General features: G+C 44.4%; 1 protein-coding gene across 4 annotated transcripts in view; it reads right to left on the bottom strand.

Annotated features, from left to right (window-relative positions):
* KMT2D (lysine methyltransferase 2D) overlaps nt 1-22,661 on the bottom strand; it is a 1,692,256-nt gene that overhangs the window by 1,403,876 nt on the left and 265,719 nt on the right. For all 4 annotated transcript variants that reach the window (XM_086963706.1, XM_086963708.1, XM_086963710.1 and 1 more), the window contains exon 6: nt 12,280-12,442. In XM_086963706.1, the coding sequence (XP_086819832.1) occupies nt 12,280-12,442 (163 nt within the window). The remainder of the gene's footprint in view (nt 1-12,279; nt 12,443-22,661) is intronic.

Below are 22,661 nucleotides of genomic sequence, written 5' to 3'. Positions count from 1 at the left end.
AGTGAACCAGGGTTGTCGAGCCCATGTGGGAGCAACTATGAGGGACTGTTGCTTGAGCTTCTTAACCACTAATGGAATTAGCGGGAGATGAAAAAGCGTAAGCAAATCTGCCTGACCAATTCATCCATAGCGCATTGCCTTTGGATGATGGGTGTGGATACCTGGACGTGAAGTTTGGGCATTTTGTGTTGAGGTGTGTTACGAACAGATCTATTTCTGGATAGCCCCACATTTGAAAGAATGCGATCAGAACTTGAAGATGTAGTTCCCATTTGTGGATCTGTTGTTTTTGACGACTGAGCATATCTGCGATTTGGTTGTTTACTCCTGAGAGGTGTGCCGCAAGGAGATATATCTTTTGAGGTATGGCCCATCTCCATATGCTTTGAGCTAGGCGTGAAAGCTGTAGAGGTGTTTTTGTATGTAGTACATTGCTGTCATATCTGTACGGACTAAGACAGCTTTGCCTACTAAATGCAGTTGAAAAGCTTTTAATGCCAGAAAAATCGCTAGTAGCTCTAGGTAGTTTATGTGAAGTTGTTCCTGTTGTAGGGTCCATGTGCCCTGAACAGTGTGTTTTTGAAGAGGAGCTCCACAACCATTGAGTGATGCGTCTGCTGTTAACACTATCTGTGGAACCGGGTCGAGGAATGGCAGCCCTTTGGAAAGGTTTTGTATATTCCACCACTGCAGAGAGCGAGGGGTGCGGCTGTCTACCAACACCATATCTGTTAGCTGACCTTGAGCCTGGTTCCACTGACGTGCCAAGTATTCCCGTAGGGGACGCATTTGAAGTCTTGCGTAAGGGATGATTTGAATGCAAGAAGCCATCATGCCCATCAATTGCATGAACACTCGGGCTGGTGGTTTGATGTTTGGGGTTTTTTATATAGCGCACGTACACTCCAAGGAGCATCTTGGCGCTATTGACTTCATTGCAGAATAGAGTGTTGGGAGGTTGTAACTGAGCTTTAAATGTCCTTAGACTAGGGTCTTGCATTTTGATTCCGATAGTCCATAGATCCAGGTTTTTAGTAGTTTTTTAAAAACTTTTTCTGATGGAGATGCTCTAAGATGAGCTGGAAGAGTATTCCAGGCTTTAGCGCCTAGGACTGCCAAAGATTTTCCACCTTTAGTGGCCAGTCGGAACTTGGGTATGGTCATTAGATTGGCCGTAGCTGACCTGAGTTCTCTATTTGGAAGGTATCTGTGAAATTTATTGCACAGATATTAAGGTCCGCACTTATGAAAACCTCTGTATGTGATCAGGAGGATTTTGAATAGTATCCGTTTCTGGATGGGGAGCCAGTGCAGCATGTTCAAGGCAGCTGATGCAGATGATTTTCTAGGCCATCTCAAAACAAGCCGGGCCGCCGCATTTTGGATCATCTGCAGTTTATGTAGGGTAGATTTTGCCACCCCTGCGTACAGACTGTTGCAGTAATCAATTCTCGATGTTATGAGAGCAATTGCTACTGTGCGACGGGCGGCCAGTGGCAGGTAATCAAAGAACTTGCGAAGGCCTTTGATTATGTTGAAACAGACGCCAGCCACTTCTTTAGATTGCTGTTTGAAGGATAGCATGTCGTCAAATTTTATTCCTAGATTACGTGTTGCACTGATGGTATTAGGGGGGGCTTCTGCATCTGAAGGTAAGTGGGGAAAAGATGTTGTTTTTTCCGAAAGGCAGGATCTCTGTCTTAGCAGAGTTGCACTTAAGATGGTTGTTGTGCATCCATCCAAAAGTCGCGGTTAGGCAGTCTTTCAGTATCTGTTCGGCCTTTTCTGTGTCCTCATCTAAAACCAGGACCAGTTGGGTATCATCTGCATATGCAACTGTGGTTACATTATGAGCAGCAATTAGATGGATCAGGGGTGCCATATACAGATTGAACAGGGTAGGGCTCAAACTAGAGCCCTGAGGCACCCCTGACCTGATCTCCTCCTCCTCTGAGTAGAAGTGTCCCAATCTGATTATCTGTTTTCTGTGGAGTAGAACATTTTTAAACCATTTCAACACGGTGCCCCCTATGCCTGCCTCAGCTAGGCGATGTAATAAGATGGCATGGGACACCGTGTCGAATGCTGCGGATAAATAGAGGAGAATTAGGACTGCCTTCTTCCCCTGATCGAGTGCTGCTCTTATGGTTTCTGTTGTTGACAGAAGTGCTGTTTCTGTAGAGTGGTTAGCTCTAAAACATGCCTGGTTTGGATGTAATATGTTGTTTGTCTCTAGGAATGGTGAAAGTTGTTTATTGACCAGGGTTTCAGCACATTTACATAAGGCGGGGAGTTGTGAGATGGGTCTCAGGTTGGTTAGGACAGATGGATCATGTGACTTTTTTTTACTATCGCCGTCTTCCATGTGCTGGGGATTTCCCCCGACTGGAGTGAAGCATTTACAATGGCGTTAATCATGGGGTTGACCTCATCTTTAATTGCGTGGACCAGTGCAGGGGGGCAGGGATCAAGTGGTGAGCCTGATTTAATTTTTGACATTGTATGTGATATGTCAAGCAGATCAGTTGTAGTGAAAGTATTCCATCTGGTTTTCTCTGGATTAGTTTCTGAGGCTAGGTTATCAGTGTTTATGATAATTTCAGGGAAGTGTTTTGTAATGTTGACTATTTTTTGTTCAAAGTAGTCTGCGATCTCATTGCAGAAACTCTGTGATGGGGGTATTTCCTGAGACAGAAACCTTGGGTCTCGAAAGCTTTTCACTACACGAAATATCTTTTTGATTATTCTGAGAAGTTTCTATCTTGTTTGTGAAATAGTTTATTTTGGTCCGTTTAATTTTTGCATGGTAGTTTCGTCTGGCTGTTTTAAAACTGTCCTGGTCATCCTTTTTATAGTGCTTACGCCATATACGTTTGAGTTTGCGTACTGTACGTGATGTATCTTTTAGATCATTCGTGTACCAGGGGGCTGAAGTTTTCCCTTGTTTAGGTTTGGATTTATTTGCTCCTCCCGAGATTATTTTTTCCCCTATGGTTCTCATCCATTTTTCGTACCTAAGATTGTCAAAAGTCACATTCTCAGTTATCAGAGGTTTATTTTCTTTAACCCATATGGGTAAGTCCGGGTGTTCAATTATTTTTGTCCAACAGGGAGTTGGTTTCTGATGTCTGGGTCCATTTGGTTGAGTATTGTTATTTTCCCTCGTTGCGAGGTGAAATGGTATAAAGTTATGGTCGGTCCACGTCTGGGGCAGAGGAGTGGATACTTTGATGGTATTAAGATTAGAACAGATGCAGTCTAAGATAGTGAGTGTTGGGGCTGAAATTCTAATATTAGATTTCGCATGTTGCGGATCCTGACTGGGTTGGGGTATGCTCGAGCTTTGCAAGGGTCTATTGTAGCTCCTAGATTCGCTTGTGTGTTGGACGGCTGGAGGTGAGACTTGTCGAGGTTTAAAGTGAATCCCAGGTTGTGAAGCAGCTGTACTGTCTTGTGAGTGTGGGCTATGCAGCTGTGTTGTGATTTGGCTTTTATTAGCCATTCTTCCAGGTAAGGGAAGACGTGAATGTGCAGTCTTCTTAAACTAGCTGCGACCACTGCAAGGCCCTTGTTGAATACTCTGGGTGCCGTAGTTACCCCAAAGGGGAGAACTTTGAATTGATAATGGAGTCCGCCCACCACGAACCTGAGATATTTTCTGTGAGCTAGGTGGATGGGAATATGGAAGTAGGCGTCCTTTAAATCCAGAGTGTATAGAAAGTCGCCTTGTTGAAGCAATGGGAGCATCTGTTGGAGGGTTACCATGTGGAAGTGGTCTGAGTGAATGTAAAGATTTAGCTGTCTGAGATCTAGTATAGGCCTTAAGGAGTCGTCCTTTTTTAAAATAAAGTACAGGGAGTACACTCCTGTTCCCTGATGATGGAACAGGACTGGTTCTATTGCATGTTTTTGTAAGAGAGAGAGAACTTCTTGTTTCAGGAGTGTGAGATGTTCTAGTGACATTACACTTTGCTTTGGAAGAATATTTGGGGGAGTGCTCGTAAGCTCCAGGCAGTAACCATATCGGACAATTTGTCTTACCCACTTGTCTGAGGTATTGGAATTCCAGCCAGGTAGGAACTGTGAGACATATGCCAACAGGGGTGGGATGATCGGGGGTAGCGGAGAGAAGTCACTGCTTATTGGCAGAGGAAGTGCGGGTGGAGTTACCTCTGCCCCTTCCCTGGTTATTAGTTCCTCTGTAGTTTCCTTTAAAATAGCTTCTGGGGGAGTTAGAGTGGTTGTTACCTTTATATGAGGAGGTGGGATTTTCTGATTACATGGTTTTTGAGCCACCCCTATAAAAGGAGCGGCGAAAGGAACCCCGGTTAGAAGGCAATTGAGAGGCCCCAATGGACTTTGCAGTTTCGGGTGTCTTTCTTCATTTTCTCTAATGAAGTATCTACTGATGGCCCAAACAGATGCTCTTTATCAAAGGGCTGATTGAGTATGGAGGATAGAACCTCCTACTTGAATCCAGAGATTCAGCCAAGCATGCCTGCGTAACAGTATGCTAGTGTTGATGGCACAGGATGGTGTGTCTGCTACATCTAAAGAACATTTTATGGAAGTGTGTGTGATGAGCTTCCCTTCCTGGATGAGGTTGTTAGCTTTAGTTTTATACTCATCCATCAGATGTTGCATGAGTTTTTCCAACTCGTCATAGTGAGCCCTACCATAGCTTGCTAACCGAGCTAACAGAGCCAATGGTTAGCCGCCTGGGAAGCCGCTCTTTTGCCTGAAGCATTAATAAGTTTTGACTCCTTATCAGGAGGAGGAGCATCGCCTGTGGTTTGAGAATTAGCTCTCTTACGGGCGTTAGTTACAACAAGAGAGTCTAAAAGCAATTGGCATTTTATATATGCAGAGTCTGTAGGAGCAGGTTTCTATCCACTCTAGGTGTTAGTATTCTGGCTCTAACTGGGTCTTTGAATACTTCGTCAGTGTGTGTTAGTAAGCCCTTGACCCTTGGTAAGGTGTTTGTAGACCTTTGTGAATGTGTGAATATCTCCATGAGGAAATCCTCTTCTTGAGGGTCTGAGTGTAGTTCTAACCCGTGATATTGAGCAGCCATGTTAACGTCGGTTTTGTGCAGCTTATTAACAGGTGGGGATGGTCTGGAGGGATACAAGTTGGGTTTGTTATCCTGGTCTGGATCTTCATCATAATGGTCACAGTGATCAGTGTCCTGTGGTATGTCATGTGGCACATAATGGTCCGCATCCCCATCCCCATTGTCCTGTGTCAGGTGATGGTGGCGGTTAATTTGATGGTGTTATCAAATTTGGGTTAGGAGAAGAGGGAGGTATGTAAGGGGAGTAGGGTTAGTACCCATGCCCTTTTTCAAAGGTATAAGATGATCCTCTGTGAGATCCAGCTTCCGTTTTTTAGGAAGAAGGGCTGTTCGGGTAGAGGTTCTTTGGATGAAGTTGATTTAGGATCTTTGGGCGCCGAGTGTTTTGAGTCCGAGCCTTTAGGCGTGGGATGTTTGTGATTCGAAACTCTTCACTCCTGAGGCGGAAGCCGGGAAGTAAAGAGGCATGTTGTTTTTACTGTGTTCTGGCTGACAGTCGATTTTAAGACTTTTAGCTTTTAAAAAATTGTGTAATTACTCACTTGTGCATGCGTTTCTCAACCGCTGACCACAGACCCCTGCTGGCCCCCCCGCAGCCGATTAAGGCGCTGCTACGGGGCAGAAAACCGAGCAAACAGCCGCCATCTTGGGGGAGGTGTGAGGGGAGAGCTCCTGCTGCCTGGCCACTCCCACCTTCGTCCACTCTGCCTCAAATGTCCGGCCCTCACAGGAGGCGCTGCGGACGGGCGCAGCAGGCGCGCCGGAAGCACGCCAAAGGCAAGCCTGTCCGTGCCCGTCCGTGACCGACCGGGGCCAGGGGCAGGAACCTCTGCGGGCTTCTGCTTCCGAAAGCACTATAGCTCCGTAGAACTTAGAAACCTATGTCCTTCCTTAGAAAATATCTGTCTGCACAGCTTAAATATTGTGCACACTGCTCCTTTTCTGTCAATAGACAACTCGGGTCTAGACACAAAGGTAAGATACTTAATCTTGCCCTTCTAAATTGTCGCTCCCTAGGAAAACATAAGATGGAGATACATGACTACCTAATGGATGGTCAGGTGGATGCCTTATTCCTTACGGAGACGTGGCTGAATACCACATCGGCACCAGACATACTGGCGGCCCTCCCACCGGGATAGGACATCAAGAGAATAGACAGGCTAAAGGGGAAGGGGGAGGAATTGCCATAATACACAAACAAGATCTGGCCAGCACTTTAGAAGGAAAGGATCTTGCTAACAGTGAAACAGAGTTCTTCTCCATCTCAGTGTACCAGGGGTACTGTATCAAGGGCTTCCTGATATATCGCCCCCCGGGGCCTGGAGCCAGTTTTGCCACCCAACTGATGGAAACCCTCACGCTCTCCGCTCTCAAACACGAGACTCCTCCTCCTAGGGGACCTAAACTATCACTTTGACGACCCTAGGAACACTGAAGCTCAGGAAATCAAACAGGAGCTAGCAGGCATACAGATGCTGCTTAAATCAGAAAGACCCACTCACTGTCAGGGCCATCTCCTAGATCCTATTTTCGCTAATTGGGACACCCTAACCGTAGAGCCCCCAACCCCTGTTATCTGGTCAGATCATTTCTTAGTCACTTTCCGGGTGGCGGTCCCGGACAATGGATCTCAGAATGAACCAAGCTCCGCTAATAAACAAAGGAAATGGGCAAAATTTTTCACTGAGGCATTTAATAAAATCATATCAGGAGCCCCCCCACCCCCCCGAGGGCGAAGAAATAGAATCCGCCTGCATAGCATTAAATGTGCGACTCCTAAAATCGCTAGACTACACAGCGCCATGGATTCAAAAGGCTCCGGCGAGGAGATCCAAATCAGCCCCCTGGTTCAACACTGAACTACGAGAACAAAAAGCGAAATGTAAAAGCTTAGAGAGGAAATGGCGGAAGTGTTACTCCGAGACAGAGAGAGTTGAATATAAGAATGGTTTAAAGATATACCACGCACTAATCCGGAAAACTAGGAAATCCTACTTCTGAACTAGAATCAAAGACGCGGACAATTCCATGAAGGAAATGTTGCTAGTCTATAGGGAACTCTGATCTTGCCCCACTAGCAGCCCCTATGATTGGATCTGTTAAAACTTGTCATCAAGTAGCAGAGTTCTTTGCTAGCAAACTAGACAAAATCTACGCTGGCTTCCCAGACACAGCCAGAGTAGGTGATGGGAGGGCAGAAAGTACCTTGAATATACAGGAAAATAACTGCCTCTCGGCATTTCTAGTACCTTCTCAGGAAACAATATGCCACATAGCAAGTAGCATCAAATCAGGCTCACCGAGTGATCCAGCAACCCCAAAAAGACTCCATGGCAGCATAACCACCCTGGAGCCATATATTAGTCATCTCCTTGCTCTCTCCTTTAAAACAGGACAAGTCCCTACCTCATGGAAAAAAGCAATAGTCCTTCCCTTGAGGAAAAAACCTAATATTAGTCTAGAAAAACTGGACAATCTACGACCTATCTCCCTCCTCCCCTACTTTGCAAAAATTGCCGAGAAAGCAGTCAACAAACAACTCTCGGCATTTGCTGAAACCAACGGACTGCTCCACCCCTCACAGTCGGGATTTCGAGCTTTACACTCGACCGAGTCGGCCCTGCTGTCTTCAACGGAAGCCCTACGAAGGTATGCAGATGAAGGCCAGACGGCGGCACTGATTCTCCTCGACCTCAGTGCCGCTTTTGACACTGTAGCTCATCACACACTGCTACAGTGTCTTAAAAAAGGGAGGGGTGAGAGGAAAAGCTTGGGAATGGCTTCAATCATTCCTAACAGATCGAACCTTTCAGGTCGCTCAGGGCCAGTTCAGGTCTAAAGAAATAAAACTCAATCAGGGAGTGCCACAAGGCTCCAGTCTCAGCCCCACCCTATTCAATCTGTATGTGGCCCCAGTAGGAGGAATCACAGACACATATGGGGTTGAGATGGTGTCGTACGCAGACGATACGCAACGGATTGTGACCCTAACGCAACCAGAGGAGCAATGCGCTAACAACTTCGCGTCTTGCATGCAGGAGGTGGCACGGTGGATGGCGGACAACTGCCTCCGGCTTAATGGGAATAAGACGGAGGTATTGATTGCAGGTAAATCCCCATCAGTGTGGACCTCAGCCTGGTGGCCGGAAGAACTGGGTGAACTACCCACACCTAGTAATCTAGTAAAGAACTTAGGGGTATGGCTACATAAAAACCTATTGCTCGACCACCAAACCAAACAAGTGGCAGGCATTCGTTTTGGGATACTGCGGGTCCTTAGGAAAACGCTAGACCGTATGCCCATACCGGTACGCCAGACCCTGGTCCATACCCTAATAACATCTAGGTTGGACTATGGAAATGTACTGTATCTATTGGCCAGCGTAAAAAGCCTCTCGAGACTACAATGAATACAAAGTGCAGCGGCCCGCTTGATCCTACAATTACCCAGAAGGGCATCAACAAAAAATGCACTGAGAACCCTTCACTGGCTCCCGATTAGGGAACGGGTGACTTTCAAAGCCCTATGTGTAGGACATCGCATCCTTCATGGTAGAGGCCCAAGATATCTGCATGGGCTTCTGAAACGATACGAGCCCACCCGCCAGCTTAGATCATGCGGCACTGGGCAAGTACAGGTCCCGAAGGTTAAAACAGCTAGAATGGGTGGAAAATCTTTTAGAGTCATGACCGCTAGGATATGGAACCAGCTGCCAGAAAAACTGCGTCTGGAACCCTCTGAGTCTAACTTTCGAAGAGACCTGAAAACAGTCCTCTTCCCCAAAGACTAAGACCGGATCAAAGACTCTGCACGCAATCATGCCATGGACTCTTGGAAACAACTGTAGCGATCAGCGCGGGGACACACTTGCTAGTGTAACCATGCGCTTTACAAAATACAAATAAATAAATAAATTAGAGTCTTTAGGTGTGGATTTTGGCTCCTAGTCTTTAGGTGTGGATTTCGGCTCCGAGGCTTTTGGTGTGGATTTCGGCTCTGAGGCTTTAGGTGCGTGTTTCAGCTCCGAGGCTTTAGACTTGGAGACTTTCGGCTCCAGATCTTTGTGTTTGGAGAGTTTCAGTGTCAAGGACTTCGGTGTCGAAGGTGTTTTCGGTGCCGGTGTCGTGGAGACTGGCAAAGCCTTGTGTTTGTATTTCGGTGTTGGTTCAGCACCAGAATGAGGCTGGCTCCAGCCAGAAGGCTTGTGTTTGTGTTTCATAGCTGAGCCCAAGGGCCGGCAACTGAAACTTTCTCTGTGCCGACCTGAGCCCGAGGGCAAAGGTGATACCAGAGCCTTAGGTTTTGGGTGAGTGGGCACAGGGGGATCTGTACTCACGGTACGTTGACCCGGGGAGATGTTTGTATCTTCTTCCATGTCGGAATCGGCTTCGACTAGGAGAGCAGTTCTTCCTCAGCTTCTGGATCTGGATGGTGGGAATCCGAATCCTCGCCGAAATGTCTGGTATGGATCCGCTGCCGCGGTGCATCTCATGGCGTCAAGCCAGACAGTCACAAATGGTTTTCTTCGATCGGAATGATAGACATGCCTCACAGTCCTTTCCGTTGTGTTCCGGGGATGGGCAAAGGTTGCGGACCTCGTGCAAGTCGGTGCGTAGAAACTTAGCACGACACCCGGGACATAACTTGAATGGAGTCCGTTCCATCGACTGCTGGTGTGGTCGGCACGGGTAGGCCAGACGGCCCGCCTTGAAGTTCCCGATGGAAGGCTTTCAGATTTTAGACCATGCGCGTCGAATGGAAACTGCGATCGATAGACAATACCGTTGAGGGTAGAGTATTGCACGTCGAAGGGGTTCGAAAACGATACCGAATCGCAGCAATACACATACGAACCAGATGGCGGAAAAAAACAATCTGGCGATGGAGCTAATGCCCATGCGCACTATCACCGAAAGGAGGAGTCACCTACCTAGTGACTGAAAGACTTATTCGAACAAAAACAAAGTGCAAACATCTGGACCCAACACCAGATGGCAATCTATGCAAAAGCATATGATCTACAGCTCATATGCCTCAAACACATCTTTATGAGGATCCTTGGAAAAGCAGTTTTCAGAGCCTTCTGACAGTGTTTAGTCAAACAAAAAGACCAGCCCAGAGGTTACCTAAATGTTGCTTGAAGGATCGAATATGAAATTATGAGATAAAGGTCAAAAGTAGACAGAAGCACTGAAGAAATTGAGCAAAGCTTAGGGAGACTCCTTCACATACACGTTGCAGTTGGAAACCTGAGGTGTGGTGGCTCCGTAAGGGGGAAGCCAGAGCTTTGGTTATCCTAAAACAATGTGAAATGGGTAACAATGTCTCATGGTTTTCCTATTGCTTCTTTATGCACTGCTTGAAACGTTACAGTGGGACTCCCACTGTGACAATGGGTAAGATTGAAGCATGTGAATCTACAAAATATGCAATACTGGAGAACACTGGGTTACACAATTACTTTGATTACTGCTCATTTCAGTTACAAAACTAGCTAAAAAATAAATTATTTTTTAATAATTCTTAAAAATTCAATACAATGGAGTGGTAGGGTGTTTGATGAATATTAAGAAGGTACTTTCAGCCAGCCAGTATTTAGAATATGAGTAGGTGTGTTGGGTGTGAAATGTCTCCCAAGAGCAAACAATAGGTTAACCTAAATGGACAGAGATAACCCGTCTGAACCTGAAAGAATATACTGGGTGGGGCTGTGGGCATCCTTTTTGACAAAAGCAAATCCTGCTTGATAGGTCTGCTTGGATTTTATATATAACACTTGGGGCACACTTCAAAGAGGTCTCTCCTGTCACAGGCAGATGTTAGCAGTCACCTGGAAAGGCCTTTCCTTTGTTCCCCGGCCAGGCAGACTCAAACTACAGTGGGCCTCTTTTTGACAGGATCTAGGATCAAATACTGCTGGAGATTCCAATTCAAGCTGAGAGCTCAGCCAGAATTTTACATACAACACTTGGGGTCAACTTCAAGGGGCAAGAACAAATGCCAAAACAATTAGTGTATACACTGTCTGGTTGCTGGTAAACCCTGCTTTGTTCTACCAGACTTCTGTCATTGGGATTCTTGGGGGCATAGTGACTGCCCCAAACTGGAGTTTAGTATTTGATTTGAGAGGACATTAAGATTACAATACCACACTCCTCACAGCCATCCCGAGCAATCAGAGACCACGTTTTTTGTCTCAGAAGACTTCCATCTACAAAAATGCGTATTGGTTAGGTCATGCCCAGGAGTTAATTCCCACCCACTAGCTTGTGCCAGGCATAAATGTGGAATCTCTAGGAACCCACTTCAGAAAACTCCTCAACCTGAGGAATATCATAATAGAGCTGAACTTGCTTTCTGTGATCTGTGAAGAGCCTGTAAGCACGGGATTTGCTCTCTATCGTGTACAGAGGACCAAGAAGTGAAAACTCAAGGGTCATAATGCTGACCTCCTGTTAAAGATACAGGGACACAACAACCTACAAGAGGCATTTTCCCACAACTGGCAAGCTGACCATTGAAATCTAAACCTGGACTGGACCCCGGCTATTTGGCCTCTGCCTGCCATCTTATGAACCATAGCAGAGGTCATGGGGAACGGAAAGGTTGAGGGGGGTGGGCGAGGGGCTTGGAAGTGTTTTCCTATGGTGAATTGGTACTTAAAGGACTAGACTAGGAGGCACCGGATTGGTGTATTTGGCCCATGCTCAATCGCGGCCAGTGTCAACATGCACTTAAGCCCCGGTCTATACTGCAACTATTGACTATCACTGGCACTTTATGCTTCTCAACGTTATTCCTACATAAAACCTTTCAAATTAATTTCTCTGGTTCCCGTTATTGTATTTTTGGCGTCAATTTGTTTATTAAATTTTAATTTATTTTTCCAATTTAGTTTGGAATTTTTTATATTTTGTACTTAAACTTTATTAATTTTTGGTACTCCAGACATACCTTACCCATTGCCCCAAGTTAAACCGGTCTACTCTGGGCCATAGCTGCCAGGGGGTTGAGCTCAGGTTATTTAGTGACTTTGAGGGTTCACCCAAACAAGGGTGGTGATTGATCCTTGAGGAGGATAGTCACCCCCCCCCCAATACCGATTCAATGTCTTAGTGTTTTTAACATATACATTGTGATAGATCAGTCACAACTCTAAGCACAAAGCGATTTATAAACATATATATATTTTTTTAATTACCAAGTGCAACTGCCTGGTCCAGGTGTTCAGAACACAGCAGCTTCAAGGTCTTCAGAGACTGGAACGAACCACTTGCTGCTGCACAGGGGAAGTGATATAGTCGCAAACAGCCCTCAGAGTGACACCGAATGGTAGCCCCGTTCCGTGTACAGTATTCACATTTCTGTAAATGTAGACAGAACATGGGTTACACACAGATAGGACATGAGGAACTGAGCAAGGGACCACATCAATTTTTATTACAACCAATCTAGAAATATTCCAGGGTCATTGCCTCTTTGGCCCAGACGCTTTTAGAAGAAGCAACTTGGATGAATACAGTATCTTACCTGAAAAACTGGTTTTGCAATATATGCATTTTTAATTGGCTGCCAAATGCTCCTAATTTTGTAATCCGATGGCTGCATACAAAAATATGGCTAAACATTGTGGGTGCAATGGAAAGACGAAGTCATTCTCAATGTTCACCTTCATTACAAAAAAGGGACAGAGCATAACTTTTTATAAAACCCATCGCGTTGCAAAACCAGTGCCACACAAGGAAAGGAATATGTAACTTACCCCGTAAGCATCTTTTCGAAGCGTGTAGTGCCGTAGTCATATGCTTAATATACTCCTGTCATCTAGTGTTGGGCTTGGATGTTTTGGACTTGTTTTTCTTCAAAGACATTTTTCTAATCCAGAGGTATGGCGACTCCAATAGCCTGTATTGCGCATGGTTATCTGCTCCTTTGTTAGATTGTTTTTGGCTCATCAGGCTTAGGATAGGAACAGTTGAGTGACAGTAAGGATGAACATACAGGCAAAGTTTTGTTAAGAGTGAGTGTTTTAGAATAGAGGTGTGTATGTTCGCTATTGCATCCGAGGAGGAGGGTGGGTGCATATGAATCGACAGCACTACATGCTACAAACAGATGCTTACAGGATAACATATTCCATTTGTAGCATGTGTTGGCCATAGATACATATGCTTAGCATCAAATGTAAAGCAGTGCTCCCCAAAAGAAGTGGCAAGCTAAAAGTGGACATAAAGGTTTGAAAAAGTGTTCTTAATACAGCTGGACTTACTCTAGGTTGTTGATTAGCCAAGACATCGGCATAGTATTGTTTTGTGAAGGAGTGTGGGCTATTGCATGTAGCTGCTTTATAGATATCTGTTAGTGGAATGTTCCCCAGGGAAGCCAAAGATGGGTCATTTTTTAACTTGTAGAGTGAACTCTTAGAGTTGAGTAGCAATCACTTAGCTGTGGTAGCAAGTTTGTAGACATCGTACTATTCATTGAATTTACTGACTTAACAGGTCGACTATGAGACAAATTGCAGCAGAAATTGTATCAATAAAGGCAAATTCTGCAATATTGTCATCGATAAAACAGGGCATGGGTGAACTAATAAAAGCCGTAAAACATCTGGAGCGCATGGATGATATTATTGACCTATTACAATTAGCAAACAAAATTAGGAATTGCAGAGTGAACTATATCAATAAAAATGCACATCTGGATACTGGAGAGGGTTTTACGGAAGCAAATGATGAAATAAGCAATGTAATTCCAGACAGCTCCAAACAAACAATTGACACTAAATATATTGGTGGAGGCAAAAAATAAACAAGGCAAACATCTGTATTGGAACACAAGTCGATGGACATCGTGAGGGCTTCGCCCCTTAAGTAAGAGACGACTAGAAAAATTAAAGCTCATGAGAAAAAATGAAATCAAACAAATACTGCCTGGTGTTCTAGTGCCAAAGGAAAGTGAGAACTTCCCAATATTTAACAAATCAACAAAAAAAAGGTAAAAGAATACAGTGATAGCAATCATGATGGGGCTCATAAGTCCAATGTACACGGGCCAAGCCGTGAAGAATCATGTCTTTTTGTAATTCAAGATAAAGTTACAATATCAGAAGACAAAACATCAGAGCAGAAACCGCACCAAGAGTGGTAAAAAGGGCTGTATTGACTTCAGTTAATTTACCTAAAATTAAGGAACTAACAAATACTTGCCCTATAACAGTACCACAACTAAGGTATAGTGAAGTAGTACAGCATGGAACACACAATACTAGTACATCTTTGGGCAACACATGTACACAAAAGGAGGCTAGAATTACGCCTTTCCCAATTGAAAAAAATTATGGATGGTAATTTAGGGATAACTGAAAAGTTAGAAGACCGGGATGTAAGACGTCAAGTAAATACAGGGAAAACTGAGGCAGTGAAAAATTGCTCGGACTTGGAAAATGTACACAATGACGGTTCTGTGGGTATTCAACAGACAAACTGGGGGGAGCCCCAAAGACCAAATAAAGGGAAGCTAATTCAAGAGACTAAGTCATTATATAAAGAATGCTCATTTAGTGAAGAAAACTGTACAATTGACTTTATACTTGTATATAAATCAGAAAGCAACCACGACATACTACAATCGGTAAAACATATTAAAGTTATTAAACGGTTTTGAAAGTCTGAAAGAACTTTACTTAAAATCACTTGTTACTGTCCGTTTTATCTCAGATAATGCAGTTAATTCTGCCTACGAAATCACCAGAACAACATGGGCATCCCAGACTGTGGCTCTAAAGATTCTGGGTATTAAAGAATTTCTAACCGACTGGGGTATTAAAATCAGACAGCCAGAGAAACGTAAATATCCACATATTATGAGAACTGCCAACAGACAAGCAGAATATGAGAAATTGCCACTAAGCACTAGACCTCCGTACAAAGGTGCTGACGATAATATCAGATTTGACAATGTTCAAATCACTGCAAGGATAACACATGATAAGTCAGCCATTTGCAGATGCTCCTTGTTTCGGGGTGATGCAAAACCCATATGTGGCTAAGTATTCCTAATAGAACTGATGTAAGGAAAGCCCAACAAAGTGAGTTCTTTTTATCATGGAATATAGCAGGTTTTGAGCAACTAAAAAAATCTGGGGCTAAAATGATGAGCTTTTTACAAGATCAGTATGTAATATGTCTACAGGAAACCTGGCATTCAGTGAATTTAAATATTCACAATTTTACAACACATGAAGTTCAAGCAAAAAAAGAATGTGTTCGGAAGACCAAGCAGAGGATTGACAGCATTAATAAGTACTAAATTATGTGTGACAAGCAAAAAAATTAAAACAACCTCAATATATATATTGCCAGTTCTCCTAATACAGCAAAACTCTAACAAGTGTTTTTATTAGCAACATATATTTCCCACCTCATCTGGTGAAAAATAAGCGCAGCTATCGGACATTAGATGAATTGCAACAAATAATGGCAGCGAATGAACATATGTTGGTTAGAATAACAGGAGATTTTAATCAAACTTTACTGCTTTTGGCGGTTAACCCTTTAAGTAGCGCTGAACCAGACATGGGTTATAACATCCCGCAAGCTGTATTTCCTTCAGAGAACAAGCCAAAAAAGATTGGTGCTTCTATCAAGTACACATATGACTTACTGACAGATCTAGGATACAGAAATCTTAATGGGAGGCTAGCAGAAGATCAACCAGCCTCTTGAACTTTTAGTGGACCGATGGGGTCTTCCAATATAGATTTTACATTTGTCCATTATGCTTATTTTCATTTATGTAAAAAATATGCCATTATACCAAGATCCGAGAGTGATCATGATCCTCAAAGGTTAGTAATCAGCATTAAGCATGATTATTGGGAAAGCCATGCAAGGGCCAACAGTGGAAGATTGACTGCTGTGAATGGGAAAATACTTATTTGGTTTAATATGTGAAAAGTAAAGGCATCTAACCTCGAAGGAACCATGGTATCAAGTACCGAAAACATTGTTCTATTAAAGACAAGAGACGGCTAGTTGAATGCCTGGCAATCTATTCTAAAAAATATATTATCTAGTCTTGTGGCAAGTATACAGGAGCCGCGACTAAACAAACGCAATGAAGACTTCAGAATAAACTGAATCAAAGAGAATCTATAGCAAGATGCAGCAACATATCTTAAAATTCCGGATCTCTAATGAGCACAACTCGAAAATACAAGACAAAGACAGAATTTAAGAATAGGAATCTACAGATAGAGCGATAGTGTGAACACTGCCTATGCTAAATTATACCATCCTATACTAAACAGGAATGAGCAAGCATTCTGGTCCCTGGTGGGACACAGCACTAATTCATATAAACAGCCAGACGACCTATTTATCCCAAGCAATAAGTGGGAAAATCACATCAAAGCTCTATACAAATCATCTGTAACATGTAAATATACGACATCTAAAGCTGATGGAACATTTGCAGAAAGAACAGAAGAAGAAATTGTTGAACTAATAAGGAGCATTCGCTCATCCAAGGCAGAAGGACCAAATGGTATCCCTACAGACTTGATAAAGTTAAACATAACCTTTTGGAGTGCAATGCTAAAACAGTTGTTTTCACAGGTAATTAAATATGGAATAATACCTTCTTCCTGGAAAGGAGCGATTGTCCATCCTATTTATTAGCAAGGCCCTAAAGATGATCCGTCCAGCTACAGACTAATAGCGTTGTTGGATTTTGAAGTGAAACTGTTTGCAAAACACCTTCAAAATAAACTAAGGTCATGGGCGAGGAAAAATCATTATTACCAATAACTCAAACCGGATTTTTCTCAGGGTGTTCGACACTTGATAATATTTCTTCATTGGCCCCATTAGGAAAAAAGGCAAGCATTCGGAAGATAACGTTATACGCCTGTTTTGTAGATTATTCCACAGCATTTGATGAGGTTAACCGGCAGAGGCTGTGGAGTAAATTAACAGCATTGGAGATGGATCTGAACCTTCTAAATTGTATTATTGGTCTGCATTCGGAAGGAATATGCTACTTACCAGTATGCATCTGTTCTTGGCATGTAGGGCTGCTGACATTCATATCTGTGCATAGATCGCCGCCTAGTGTTGGATCCGGTTGATTGCACATTGTTGTCCTGGAAGAGTCTTCGAAGTATCGCTAGATAGGTGGCTCCTCCTTCGGACTACAGTGCGCATGGGCATCCTCTCCATCCTCAGATTGTTTTCGCCATTGTGGCAGAGATGGAGTATAGTACAGTAAGAGATGTCCATGCAAAGAGTGAATGCTGCAGCTGCGATAGGCACCGGGGAGGTGGGTGGGCGATATGAATGTCAGCAGCCCTACATGCCAAGAACAGATGCATACTGGTAAGTAGCATATTCCGTTCGAGGCATGTGGGCTGCTGAATTCATATCTGTGCATAGAATGTATAGCAGTATCTCCCTTAGCGGTGGCTACCTGTGTCAGCTGCAGCAGTCTGAAAAAGAGTTTTGAGAACAGCCTGTCCTACAGCAGCTTGCTGTTTTGAATGTACATCTACACAATAGTGTTTTGTAAATGTATGTGTTGTTGTCCATGTGGCTGCTTTACAAATTTTGTGTAAAGGAATATTACCCAGGAAAGCCATGGATGCCCCTAGCTTGCGTGTGGAATGTGCCCTAGGGGGAACTTCTAAGGTGCGTTTGGCTTTTAAATAACATATTTGGATGCATTTAACGATCCATCTGGCTATACCTGATTTTGAAATAGGGTTGCCTTTGTGTTGCGGTGAGAAAGCAACAATCAACTGTTTTGTTTTTCGAAATGCCTTAGTTCTGTCTATATAGTATAGTAGAGCTCTTTTGACATCTAGAGTATGCGAAGCCCTTTCAGCTACTGTCTGTGGATTTTGAAAGAACACTGGCAGTTCGATGGTTTGATTTATGTGGAAATGGGATACCACCTTTGGCATGAATTTAGGGTTTGTTTTGAGAACTACTCTATTTGCATGTATTTGGATGAATGGCTCTTGAATAGTTAGGGCTTGGAGCTCGCTAACTCTTCGAAGCGAAGTAATGGCAATAGGGAAAGCCACCTTCCAAGTAAGAAATTGTATTGCGCATGAGTGTAGTGGTTCAAAAGGTGGTCCCATAAGTCTGGTTAAAACAATGTTTAGATTCTAGACTGGTGAAGGCGGGTGTCTTGGAGGAATTACGCGTTTGAGTCCTTCCATAAACGCTTTAATTGCTGGCACCCTAAATAGTGAAAGGTGTTGCCTGTTTTGAAGATATGCTGCTAACGCAGCTAAATGTATCCTGATGGATGAATAGGCTAAATTGCAGCGTTGTAGGTGCAAGAGATAGCAAATGATGTTTTGAGTAGAAGCATCAAGTGGGTTTATATCATTGTTTCGGCAGTAAATGACGAAACGTTTCCACTTAGCTGCAGAACATGCCCTGGTAGAGGGTTTTCTTGCCTCCTTGATAATGTTCATACAGTCTGGAGGCAAGTTTAGGTATCCAAACTCTAGTATTACAGGAGCCAGATCGCCAGGTTCAGCTGCTGCGGATCTGGATGTTGGATTTCTCCATGGCTCTGAGTTTGAAGATTGGGTGTGAGTCTCAGTATTTGATGAGGCACCACCGACAGTTCTAGGAATTTTTTGTACCATGGTTGCCTCGCCCATGTGGGAGCAACTCGGATTAGTGTCAATGAATGTTGGCATAGTTTGCGTGCCACTAGCGGTATTAATGGAGCTGGGGGAAAAGCGTACGCAAATTTGCCTGACCAGTTCATCCATATCGGATTGCCTTGCGACTGTGGATGTGGGAACCTGGCGGCAAAGTACTGGCATTTTGCGTTTGATTGTGGCAAACAGATCTATCTACGGGTGTCCCTACTTCCGAAAGAATGGTTAAAGCACTTTGGGGTGAATCTCCCATTCGTGTATTTGTTGACTGTGCCTGCAGCAGGTCGGCTACTTGATTGTCCTTGCCTGGGAGGTGCTCTGCCATAAGAAACATGTTCCTTTGAATGGCCCACTTCCACATTGCTTGAGCTAGGTGCGACAGCTGTGGAGTGGGTGTTCCTCCCTGTTTTTGAATGTAATACATAGCTGTCATGTTGTCCGCTCGGATCAACACGGTTTTGTTGCATAAGTGTGTCTTGAATGCTTTTAGAGCTAGAAAGATAGCCATCAGCTCTAGCAGGTTGATGTGCATCTTCTTTTGTTGTACAGTCCAGAGTCCCTGTACTGTGTAGTGTAGGACATGGGCTCCCCATCCTATTTGTGGGACAGGCTCTTGGAACAGTCGTCCTTTGCAAAGGTATTGTGGATTCCACCAATGCAGAGAGTTGTATGCCCGACTGGTCACCAACACTAGGTCCTGTAATTGCCCTTGAGCCTGGTTCCACTGCCTTGCTAGGCACTCTTGGAGGACGCATGTGTATTCTGGCATGAGGGACTATGAATATGCACGAGGCCATCATGCCTATTAGTTGCATAAACACTCGAGCTGGTACTGAGTGTTGGGGCCTGAATTTTTGGATCAATGATAGCATGCTGTTGATCCGTGCTGCGTTGAGATATGCTTTTGCTGCCAGTGTATCTATAGTTGCTCCCAGGTATTGTTGTACATGGGAGGGTTGCAGATGTGATTTTGGGTAGTTTAGCGAGAAGCCTAAACTGTGCAGGAGATGGATGGTTTTTGACATGTGGTTGGCACACTGCTGGGCCGATGGCGCGTGTATTAGCCAATCGTCCAGATATGGGTACACATGGATGTGTTGCCTTCTGAGATGTGACGCCACTGTAGCTAGACATTTGGTGAAGACGCGTGGAGCTGTTGTGACACCAAATGGTAGTATTTTGAACTGGTAGTGCTGTCCTTGTATGGTGAACCTGAGATACTTTCTGTGAGCAGGGTGTATCGGTATATGAAAGTATGCCTTTTTGAGGTCCCGAGTTGCTAGGAAGTCTCCCTTGCAAAGCAATGGTAAGACTTGCTGGAGAGTGAGCATATGAAAATGCTCCGACAAAATGTACAGGTTGAGGGGCCTGAGGTCCAATATTGGTCTGAGAGACCCGTCCTTCTTTCGAATTAGGAAGTATAGGGAGTATACTCCTGTTCCCTGATGTTGTAGTGGGACTAGTTCTATGGCCCCCTTTTGCAGCATACTGATGACCTCTTGCTGCAGTAGTGTAAGATGTTCCTGTGACATTGGACGGTGCACGGGTGGTATGTTTGGTGGGGTTGAGGTGAGTTCTAGGTAATAGCCATGTTGGATAATTTGCCTGACCCACTTGTCTATTGTGATATTTAACCAGATTGGCAGAAATTGTTGTAGTCTTCCCCCGACCGGTGTTATATGGTCTGGGGGGTAGTGCCAAGAAGTCACTGTTTGGTGTTAGTGGAGGATCTATTTGCATTTCCTCCATGACCCCTTCCTTGGGTGTTATTGCCTCTGTATCCACCCCTGTTAGTGTTTTTGCTGTAAGTGGATTGCGTGTTACTTTTGTAGCTGGAGGATTGCTCTGATGTATTACTTCGCGCTCCTCCTCTATAATTGGAGCGCCGAAAGGAGCCCCGGTGTTGTTAGGACTGGAGAGCTCCCATGGACTTTGCTGTTTCCGCATCCTTTTTTATTTTGTCCAGAATTGAGTCAACTGCTGGACCGAATAAAAAGTCTGGGTTGATGGGCTGATTAAGAATTGTGGATTGAACTTCATTCTTAAAGCCGGATATGCGTGTCCCTCAGCAGCATGCTTGTATTGATAGATCTGGCCGCTGTATCTGCCGTGTCTAGGGCACATTTAATTGAGGCATTGGTGATGAGCAGGATCAGGTAAATGTTGGAGAATTTCTTCTAAGCTGGCGTAGTGTGCCCTGTCATATCTGGCCAGCAAGGCCTGTGTATTGGCAATTCTCCATGAGTTTGCTGCTTGAGCAGCTACTCTTTTGCCTGATGCCTCAAAGATCTTTGACTCTGTCTGGAGGAGCAGCCTCTCCAGTAGTTTGGGAATTAACCTGTTTACGTGCGTTGGATAACACTAGGGAGTCTAGGGGTAGGTGACCTTTGATGTATGTAGGATCTATAGGTGCAGCCCTATATTTCTTTTCAATTCTAGGGTTTATGACCCGTGCCCTAGCAGTGTCCTTAAAAATGTCATGTGCGTGTTTTAAGACGCCCTTCAACATGGGTAGTGTTTTTACATGTCTCTCAGATGTTGTAAGTGTATCAAAGAGAAAGTCTTCTTCAATAGCATCAGATGGCATATCTACATTATGGTAGGTAGCTGCTCTATCAAGTAAAGAATTAAAGGCCACAGTATCTTCTGTGGGTGATGGCTTAGTTGGGTAAAGTGCAGGTTCTGTAATGGGCAGAGCCCCTTCATTGTCTGGTTCTCCTCCTGCACCCCATGGCTGTAGGTTGGGGTCTCCAGTTGGGTTTTGTGGATAACCAAACTCCACATCTGCATCCTGATATTCATCTGGGTTGTAGTCCGGTGATGTTCGGGCATATGGGGTTGCAGTCATGTGCTGGATTAATAGGTTCAAAAAGTATTGGAGAGGTAGCACAGTCTCTTCTTTTTGAGTGGTATTCTAGGAAAGTCTTCTATTGGCAAAGGCCTTTTCTTTTTTGTGTAAACAGTCACTTTACCAGGTACTGGGTTGATATACAGTTTTGACTGGTTTTCTGTGGCGGGGTCTGGGTGAATAAGCTCGTCCTCCACAGTTTTTGGCCTTGTTGCAGCAGCCTTTGGTTTGCTCGTCTTCGGGTCGATATGTTTAGGGGGTTCGACCGTTTTTTGTGGTTGGATCGGTTTTTGATGTTTGTCGACAGATTTTGACGGTTGGACGTCTTTGGCTGGCTTCACCACCTTTTTCGGACCGAGCGATTTGGTCGGTTCGACGGTGTTTTAGGTGTTTGAGGTTTTGGCTCAGTGCCCTTTTTTGGTTCGAGGTGCTTCGGCTTGACCGCTTTATTCTGTTCCACCCTAGGTTTCACTTTCGGTTCGACGTTAGTTTTGGGCGTAGGGCTTTTACTTTCGTTGACTGTTTTTGTCCCCTTGTCAATGTTACTTTGCTCGATTCGGCGTGCTTTGTTTTTGGGTTCGATTCGATGTGCTTTTGCTTTGGCGTCTAATCGACGTTTTTTGGCCCCAACGTTGACTCGACGGCTTTAGGCTTTGAGTTCGACTCGACAGCTTTAGTCTTAGATGTCGACTCGACGGTCTTTGACTTTGAAGGCTGTGTTGGAGCTACGGCCTTCGGCTTGATGACCTTTGGTTTAATTACTTGTGTTTCAACGACTTTTGGTCCGAAGACGGTGTTGTCGACGAGTTTAGGTTTCAATGGAACTGGTGCCGTATGACGTGCCTCAGCGAGCTCTTTGAATATGTTCTTAGCCGGGCGGTATGGCGGGGCTGTAGAACTAGAATGTTGATCTTGGCCAAGGCCTGCTGGCGATGCCTCTACCCGAGTCTCTGATATAGTTATAGTGTCTACATGGGGCGGTGTACTCACGGTTCGCCCCTCTTCGTCATCGGAGTCGTCTTCAACAGCTACGATGTCTTGATCGTATTCCTCGAGA

Source organism: Lissotriton vulgaris, chromosome 1_1 (genome assembly GCF_964263255.1).
Source record: "Lissotriton vulgaris chromosome 1_1, aLisVul1.2, whole genome shotgun sequence".
Classification (NCBI taxonomy): domain Eukaryota; kingdom Metazoa; phylum Chordata; class Amphibia; order Caudata; family Salamandridae; genus Lissotriton; species Lissotriton vulgaris.
The sequence above is the reverse complement of the archived record's forward strand: the minus strand, read 5'-3'. Positions and strand labels throughout refer to the sequence as shown.